At 30.1% G+C, this 9,769-nt stretch overlaps 1 protein-coding gene across 4 annotated transcripts in view; it reads right to left on the bottom strand.

Moving 5' to 3' along the window:
* Positions 1–430: 430 nt before the first annotated feature.
* Positions 431–9,769, bottom strand: part of LOC107453046 (bestrophin-4) — a 29,347-nt gene continuing 20,008 nt past the window's right edge. For all 4 annotated transcript variants that reach the window (XM_043048704.2, XM_043048702.2, XM_043048703.2 and 1 more), the window contains exons 6-10: positions 8,229–8,306; positions 7,078–7,230; positions 4,173–4,253; positions 3,273–3,424; positions 431–2,215 (exon numbers count right to left, since the gene is read on the bottom strand). In XM_043048704.2, coding sequence (XP_042904638.1) covers positions 1,288–2,215; positions 3,273–3,424; positions 4,173–4,253; positions 7,078–7,230; positions 8,229–8,306 — 1,392 coding nt within the window. In that variant the 3' untranslated portion in view covers positions 431–1,287. The remainder of the gene's footprint in view (positions 2,216–3,272; positions 3,425–4,172; positions 4,254–7,077; positions 7,231–8,228; positions 8,307–9,769) is intronic.

Genomic DNA, 9,769 nt, shown 5'->3' with positions numbered 1-9,769 from the left:
AACTGTTTGCAATTTCAAATTAATATTGAAATGTACAGGTTTAGAATTTTCTACAGTGAAAAGTTTTCGGAACTTCAGTATTCAAAAAAGTATACAAAAGCTAGACGTTAAGAACGTATCCAATGAGCGAGCAAAGCGAGCATTGGATTGCGAAGCAATCCGAAATGAACTGCGAAGGCAGTTCCGGGGGTTGGCGAGCACCAGCGAGCAGGGGGCGAAGTCTCCTAGTTATGATGAATTATTACTATGCGTCTCATTTAATGGTTAACAAAAAAGTTGCCAAGTCAGCAGGCTACTTTTTTAATGCAGCAAGGTGTATTTGGTAACTATATATGCTAATCAGAGTGTAATGCCCTCTATAGCAACTGCGCAGTAAATTACCGGGGATTTGCAAACGTAGTGAGTAATACACTTTCAATACGCATAAAACTCAAATAATAATATTTTAATACATATTTGATATGCAAACTGAAACAATTAAAAAATTTTTTTATCTTTTCACTAAATAATAATACAACAAACAGATAATAGATTAAAATCATTGAATGTTTTTCATCCAACAAATTCAAAAGTGAAACTTAAAACATTGTATTCGTTTCAATAAAACATCCTAAAATTTAGTTCAAAATATTGTAATAACACCGACTGAAAATTTTATTAAAGTAAACAAATTATATAAACTGTCTATTTTCAAATATTTTAAATTAAAATATCATTGTATTTCAGAAACAGCATTTTTAGTACTAATGAAGCAATGACATTTACATTGTTTCTACATAAGAATTATCAGTACTAAACATTTCACTTAATTTTAAAACATTTTAACTCAATTTATATTTAAATCTATATATTTAATCTTGAAAAATATATGTATTTAAAAATATAGATTAAAATTTGCTTACAACCATAGCAACTGGTTTAAGTTTCTGTAACAATAATTGAATATACTTAATTTGATTAAATGTAAAACATGTTGATGGCACTGTTACAAAGAAATTAACAAGTCGTCTTACTTCAGTTTTTGATAGCTTAAGTTTTTTTCCTCGAGGGAATACTAATTTATCCCTAGATTACTTTCGTTTGTTTTAAAACCGGTTAGTAGATTTTACATCTGCAAGCTTATTAACTCATTAGAACAACTGATCAAAATTTAAACTTCAATGCTAAGTTGCGGTTGTTAATACAAATAGTAAAAATAAAGTTAAAAAACAGAACGAGAAAAGTGTTTTGAATTCTACAGTTAAAAACTATGAATAAAATAAAAAAGTTGTCGAAGTCATAAATTGATTATAGCACTGAATGTGGCGATCCATCTTCATCTTGAGTCGTAATTTTGGGCATATCAATAGTCACAGAATGGGAATCGTATTCATCTTGAGCAGCTTGTATTTGATCGGGCGTATATTCATCTTCAGAACTGTCATCACTGCCGAGAGAACAGCACGATTCGTATCCTTTTAACTCACAATCTTTGCGATGACCCTGAGACTTAACGACACGATTAAGTTCTTCTAATACTTTACTCGCTTCAGCGACTAAATTCTGCACGTCATCGAGTTGCGTGGTTGAATTAGCATCACTCTCATCAACGCGCTCTAAACTTAATGCGGAAACGACCCTTGAAGGTTCCTCTGGAATCGACGCCAAAGTCAGGGGATTCGGATCTGATTCTATATTCTGATCCCGTTCCAACTTTTCTTCTAGATTTGAATTTTCGTTAAAATTAGCCACAACTGGGGCCATGGCTGCTGCCATAGCTGACACTATTCCACTTCCTTCACAGTCCGGAAGACTGCCATTGGGAATATTGTTATTCTCAGCCTGCTGGACATCATAAAGTTTATGTCTGTGTCGGCTGATGCTGCTAGGATGAAATGATATGCTTGAAGCTCGACTGTGCGCTGGACTAGTTCTTTTTGTCAAGCTTGATTTTCTGCTGTCTGCAGGAGTGCTTCCACGTGGTTGTGCCAATCTTTCCATGGTCGCAGTATATGCTGGATTAGTGTGTCCTTGAGGATCTTTCGTACTTTCAGACTTGGTAGATCTTCGACGTATACTCTGCCCGAAATTAGAACCGAAAATATTTGCGAGAAATGACGGTCTGTAACGTACTCCAGCCCCTTGCTTTACAGAATCACTAGGGTACATATTGGCATCACTGTCTTCTTCTAACACAAGATCCATTGGAAGGAATTCTGCATCAGCTGGATGGACTCTACAATAGAGAATCAACACAATTAGAAAATAATTTGATGAAAACTTAGATATAGTTGGTTAATTCTATTAGTACGTTGAAATCGAAAGTATATCCAGTTAACAGAACGTTTCTGGTTAGTATTTATTTTAAATGCAAAAGTTTTTTTTTTAAATTCTAAACTACTCTAAACAGATTCATCGGATATTTTATACTCCAAATAAACATTTTATTTATTTATCGCATTTTTATCATATTTTTTTTAAAAATTAATTATAAGTCATTATGAATGTTGCAACTATCTCAACACATTTAGTTATTGTTCTATTGTTTGGTGAAATTAAGATTTAGAGGCATAAAATCTTGTGTTTGTGCGATGCGATCCTTACCATCGGAATCACAAAGAACATTAGATGTTGTCTCACAGAGATCCAACCGCAATTTTTCTAAACCATTATTAGAACGCAGATAATTATCAGCAAAACGGAAGGGGCTTTTTCCATATGCGTTGCTCCAAGCATAATTTGTTTTTAGTATTAAATGAAAAAAGAAAATATGTATATTAGATAGAGTTAATAATAATAAGTAATTAGAGAATAATAATAATAGAGCAATAAATAATAATTTATAATAATAATAGAGTTAATAATAAATGTTTTAATAGACCCAGAGACTTTTCGAACAAACAGTGTAATATCATTGCAATTTATCTTAACCAAATTTTATCTATTTTCTCACAGCGGAGTAATTTAGATAATAAACTCAATTAGTATGAAGCAAAAATTAGCAGCGGAATGTGTGAAAAGTTTTAATTTTTGCAGATAATAAGCAATTAAAATGAATATATCAGGTAGTTTCAAACGGGAAAAATTTTAAATTCGGAAAGATAAAAAAAAAAAATTTTTTACGAGCTTTAAGTACCAAAAAATTAAAGGAAATATATCTAGATGTTAAAACTAACTTAATTCGTACAATTATATTGAATCCAACAGCCTTATGAACTATTTACTTCTCTCCACTTTTTTAATTTTTCCCGGTTGAGGGCACCACTGTTTATATATATATTTATTCAACTCACTCTAAATTGAAAGCAGATCCCAATTGCGGATTATCAATATTTTTGGCTGATATTTTTGTTTGAGGCAATACTGGTAGTAGCTCATCCCAAAACTTGTCTTTGCGCAACTTCGGATGTTTAGCATGAAATTGATCCACAACGACAAATACTACCTATAAGGGCAGAAATTAATAATGAAAAATGAATATAATAAAAAGAGAAAAGCCAACGTTAAAACTCACAAATACAAGAGAATAGGAAACAAATTTCGATGCTACATTAGAGGTTCATCTTTATACAGTATAATATTTAAAATTGGCGACAAATATGAGGTATAAAGTAAATCAATAATAATGAACTAGCCAATAAGAAATTTGGAGTTGAAGCGAAATTTTTTTCTCCTTTGATAGAGAACTAAAATAAATATTTTGTAACAAATGATATTTTTAAAACCCTTTGTCAGAACATAACTTTCTTTTTTATATGATCTTTAATATGGCAGTTTAAATTATTATATGTAATAATGAACAAAATTCTATTTAATAAATCACAAAAATAGTAAAAACTGCATTTTTTAAAAGCACGGAAATACCGTAGTAGTTGGAGGGTATGATGCAGTATTTAAAAATCTAGAAGACAGTGGAGGTGTCTACGTTGGAAATGTGTTTCATCGATATTTATCTGTTTATTACTGTGACACTGAATATGATGCTCTAATGTGGCATTCAAGATTCTTTACTAATTTCAACTACTGCAACATAATATTTTTGAACTTACATGTTATTTTCGTTTTTAATATCATCATCACAATTTTTTTCTCCTTAATTTAATGTGATTAAAAAATGTTAATAAACCATATCCCAGTTCTGCAGTTTCAATAGTAAAGTATATTTTCAGTAGTAAAACTATGATTGCACTTACATGACAATTACGATCCAAACACCAATTAAGTTCAAAATCATCATCATCTTCACCATAAGGATTTACAATTTGCTCAGCTACCTGATATTTAAGAAAAAAATTAAATTAATCAACACAGTCAAGAAACAAAATAAAACATCAGGGTTTCCATGAATCTATAAGAAAATTTATAATGGTTGAAATGTTGTAGATGTTAGTAAGAGTTACTTTTTTTAAGATACCACTTCAATGCTACAAGGAGTCTATTTTTTGTAGGGATACATTTCTTTACAAAATAAAAATAGTGATGATCACAGGTGCATTAAATAATCGAGATTTGTCTTTTTTTTTCATAACCACTATCTAATTTTTCTAAAGAAACCGTATTGTGCCTAATATAGATTTAAATACGTAGAAAATAAAATAATTGATCAACGACTTAAATATAAATTTATGTACAGTAAGTGATGATTCCTAAAATTGGGTACTTGCAACTTGAGAAGAAGCCGATCACTGAGAAGCAGACATGTGACCTCAATGTCACCTGATCGTTTATAAGTAAGATGGCGTGATATAATTGAGCTCTACATAAATTAAAATGTTAAATAATGTGAAGTTAATTGAATACAACGCCGTATCACATGTTGAATTTGTTAAAATATAATTCTTTTTTGTCTACGTCTATTACTTAGATTTATTATTTGTTTATGTATTTTATTATAACCGTGATATATTTTTCTTTTGTGTACCTGGCAACTTCAGTGCTTAGTTAGTTTTTTTTTTTAATGTTCTGCATGGCTTCATGCCTGTCTTTGTTTTAAGTATGAAATATATGATGAAAGAATATATCTCTAAAGAGAATTGATACTTGATGGACTAGGCTTACTCGAAATAGATTGGAAAGATCTTTCGAGTAATTGTTAACGTAAAGAAAATCCGCTTTTCCACAACCAATCTACCTACCCACACAGGATTGCCAGACTGAAATTTTAAAAAAAATACTACAAATTTATTTGAAAAAATATTACAAAATGTTACATATTTTTAAGAGGCATCTACAGTAGTTTTTGGAAGTTTGAACATGAGTAATTTTGTAAACGAGTCATTCATTATTAGTTATAGTAAATCAGCAGCTTCAAATTCTATGAATTAATATATAAATCTCTTTAATTGCGAAAGAAATAAAATTGCATTAATTTTTGTTTCGGCGTCTCTCTTTTAATGATTTCTCTATTTGAGATGATTCAGATGGTGACATCCTTGTTTTGTTTACTTCTTGATTTTGTTTAATTCTTAACGCATGAATAAATAAATTTACTATTATACACAATGAAGAGAAGTTGTCAAGACATGGTAATAGTTCTGCTAGAAAACAAAAATATCGTCAAAGATGAGAAAAAGATGATAGGTTTAGCAAGTCGTTATCTCAAGACAAAACTGGAAATGCATTTTGCAAAGATTGTGGAGCATCTATAATGCCGCGTAAAGCTAGTCTTTTGCAGCACGTAAAAGCTAACACACATGTTGAACACATGAAACATTTTTCGGAACTCATTCTATATGCAAATTTTTGACAACACCAGTGCAAGATAATATTAAAAACGCGGAGCTAAAATTTTACGCAGCTTTTGTAGAACACAATATACCATTCAAATTCATGGATTATCTTTGGGACATAATATAAAGTTCGCTCCCAGATTCAGTAATTGCTAAAAGATTATCACGTAAACGAGCAAAAGCAATGCCTTTGACAAATAAAAGTTTTAAGTGTGCACATGAAGAAAAAAAAACGCTTTTAGACATCACAGGTGCTAATGATATTTCGAAAGTAAAGTATTCAATTATAGTAGATGAACCTACGGATATATCAGTTAAAAGCAATAATGCTATTGTTATAAAATATCATTCAAAAGCTGATGAAACTGCTGACACGAAATTGTGAAATCTTGTTGAATTAAAAAACGAAGCTGGGGGATTTTTTAATTCCCTCTCAACAGAAATCCTTAACAATGACATGCAACTACATACTTTTCTGCAGACACCACCAATGTTATGTTTGGTGAGCACAATAGTGTTGTACAAAATCCAAAAAATGAATTGCCTAATTGCATATTTGTGAATTGTGTTTACCACCCAACTGTAAGTTAAGCATGTCTAAAATTTCCTAGAGATATTGAAGATTTGATACATGATAAACATAATGATTTTTCCTACAGCTCTAAAAAAAGAATAATTCAAGGAATTTCAGAACTTCATCAATACTCCAACACAAAATATCTTCAAACTATATAATTCTCTCACTCAACTATATATAGCTCTCATTAAGTCAATGTGTCGACAGGATACTTGGGCAGTGGGATGCTTTACTGCTGTATTTTACAGAACAACTTTTTAGTGAAAGACTAATGGCTGTAGAGAGACTTTAGGGTTTATACATGAATCCATATAAAAAATTAAATCTTTACTTTATTAGTCATGTTTAGAGCATCACTAATAAATTGTTGGTAGTTTTTCAAGCACAAAATTCTTTTATTGACAGTTTTTATAAAACTATGAGTGAAACTTTTAAATCCTTGTGCAGTATGTACATTGAAAATTGGTTATCAATCGTAATTGGTTGAAAATCGCAATTTAATAATTCAGCGAGCTTATAAAGTTAATCGCCAAATCATTAAGTGACGATAACAGCAGTTTACATTCTTATTGCTGTTTAATAAAATAATTATAAGAGAGCAATTAGCAACATTTTTCGTTCTTATTCTTTGTAAAAGATTTTTTTTGATTATGTAACATAAGTTAATCAATCATGATGTTAAAACAAACACAAACCACCATATTAATATAAAACTATAAATAACAGAATTAGGTGATATTTATGTAAAAAAAAACTTTTCGCAAAAACTTTAACCCCAGAGAAACTTTTTACCTTCAACCATCCAACATAGAAGAAAAATTGCAATAAGGTGAAAATGGGAACATAGAGATCCGCCTGGTGCTTGTTGTAACCACGTACTGGATCTAAGTATTGCCTTCCCACCATCAGAGCCAAAGCATATGAGTATGTTGCTATCGTCACTACCTAAATGAAAAACACTCCATAAGTTTTCATATTACAGCAATGCAAGTGCATTGGATTCGATAAAACATCTTAAAAAAAGGTAGAGAACTACAAAGTAAAATTTGTCGATTTTCAGTCAATTTCGGCAACTTTTTGATGGGCTCAACACGGCTTTAACTATAATAAAGTGGCGTATAACATAAGGTATGGTATTCCATGATGCTAAAGAGTCTAATGCAACTACAATTAATGATGTAGAGGGGAATTTTTCCTCTGATTATACTACAGATATACAAGGAAATTGCTGTATTTTTCTGATTGGCATAGTTAAGAGGAATGATTCATCTAGAAATAGTGAAGCTCATCTAGAGCTTCACAACTCAGGATCGGAATCCAGTTTTATTTGAGAAAAAAAATGCTGTTTTTTTCGGACCTAGTAACCAGACGCATGATTAAAGTTCGAAGTTTTGTAAAAGTGTGAACGGGAATTTAGTTTACACATCTCAGCTTTAATACCTTCTAAAGTAAAAAGACTTTTACCTCAGTTCAAAATGGAATTAAAAAATTTTCCAACTTCAAAAGACTTAAACTCATATTTGCATTTCGCCCAAAAGACTTACGTGCCTTTAGGAATAGATACATTTCCTAACATTCTCCAATAAAGAAAGCTCAAGCCAGCTGCATTGTTGATTTTAAAGCAGATTTTAGACATTTATCTTCTAGAAAACTTCGATTGTGATTGCTACTGTTTTACATAACATTTATATACTGTTTTAGATGATTTATATTTTTAGATATGCAAATGCAGTTTAGTGCAATTTTAATATGTTAATTTTCACTCAGCAACAACATTAAAATTTGTCGAAGCACACTCTTATGTATTTATTCGGGAAAAAAAATAATTTGGTATATAAAATAAGTATTTAGCACATACACACAAAAGATAACTACTATGGAAATCTTAGTAATTCACTTACTATTAACCTTGTAAGCGAACTTATACCGAATTTGTCACTTACTTGAGTATAAACTAAAGGCACGCTGATCCAATCAAAATTAAACATCGATCCACAAGCACTTCTATATCGCACAAATTCCTAAAAATATACAAATATAAATTAAACATATCAAAAAAGCTTTTTTTGCTCTAGTGTAGTTTTTTTTATTATTTTTTTTACAATTCTTATTTATTGTCCTTACTTCATTAAACAGAATAAAAATGAAAGTATATGTATGTGTTCGTATTTGGTTATCACGGATTTGTTTACTTAGTATTAATAATTAGAAATTATAATATTTCGAAAAAATACAATATTTCGAAAAAAGTATTGATAATTGTTACTCTTGCGCACTTAATACAAATTTAAAAATTTGTGAGAAATACAATCGCAATTCTTATTAGTTGTTGACTTGATTTCTGGTAAAACTTGATTCAACGTTTAACATCGCAATAGCCGAAATAATTCACGTTCAATTCTGAACCACCGTGAGGCATCGATTTATGGCACGCAGGGAAAGGTGAAGAGTAAAACAGTACTGGTTTCTTTTAAATCAATTTCAAACATTCTTTCCTAAGTTTTAATATTCGTTTTAAAAACATAATTCTTTCAAGAAAAAAAAATTAAGCTAAAATTGTATTTGCATGTCAGGACGTGAAAGTCCGATCGGATAAAAATTTACTCATATTCATCAAGTACAAAAATAGTATATAAATATTTTAATTGATAATACTAACTGTATTTCATTTTAAAATATCGTTGAAAAAACTCGAAATATTTGCATGTTTATTAACAAAACGGTAATTTGATCTAATTTTTTAGCACTCCTGTAGAGATGCCAACTGCTCCGGACACGCCAAAATAATTTTAAAAACGGTAAATAACAGCATATTAAAATTTGCTAATATTTGACTAATTTTGCTTACTTTTTAAACATGGTTTACTATGATAAAGTGGTGAATATATAAGCCTAAGTATTATTTAGAAATAGTGGTAGATAACAATCTAATAAATTGAATTTATTAAACAAGGAATCACAATTAATAAACTATCACTCAATGATATTTATTCGCTGTCCGGAGCAAGTTTGCATCTCTGCTCATGCACACCAAGAGCAAAAATAAAGAGTATACAAGGCAATAATGAATCAATTAAATTATAAATAGATCTATTTTTTTTTAAGATCAACATTAACTATACACAGGGTCATAAGAATTTAAGACTTATAAACCTCTGATTTTTCTACTTATGGTTACTCTTATGTAAAAATGTTGCAAACGAATTTAAGTTTTTCGCTTTCTCATTCGAATTACATTAACACAATTACTGATATCAGCCACCTAATTAAATTATAGTCGTAATTTAAACTATAATTTCAGAGATTCTTTTTTTATACACAAAAATACAGAGATTTATTGTATCGATGTCAGTCGAGCAACTAATAGTGCACATATCGAAACGTTTTGAAATATGAATAAAACTTTAAATGAACTTTTCTTAATTTTTCATAACCAAATTTATGCTCACATATGTCAATTGTTTCGCGTTGCAATTTTTTTCGA

This window comes from Parasteatoda tepidariorum, chromosome 10 (genome assembly GCF_043381705.1).
Source record: "Parasteatoda tepidariorum isolate YZ-2023 chromosome 10, CAS_Ptep_4.0, whole genome shotgun sequence".
In the NCBI taxonomy this organism is placed as follows: domain Eukaryota; kingdom Metazoa; phylum Arthropoda; class Arachnida; order Araneae; family Theridiidae; genus Parasteatoda; species Parasteatoda tepidariorum.
Note: the sequence above shows the minus strand (reverse complement) of the source record. Positions and strands in the feature narration are given on the sequence as shown.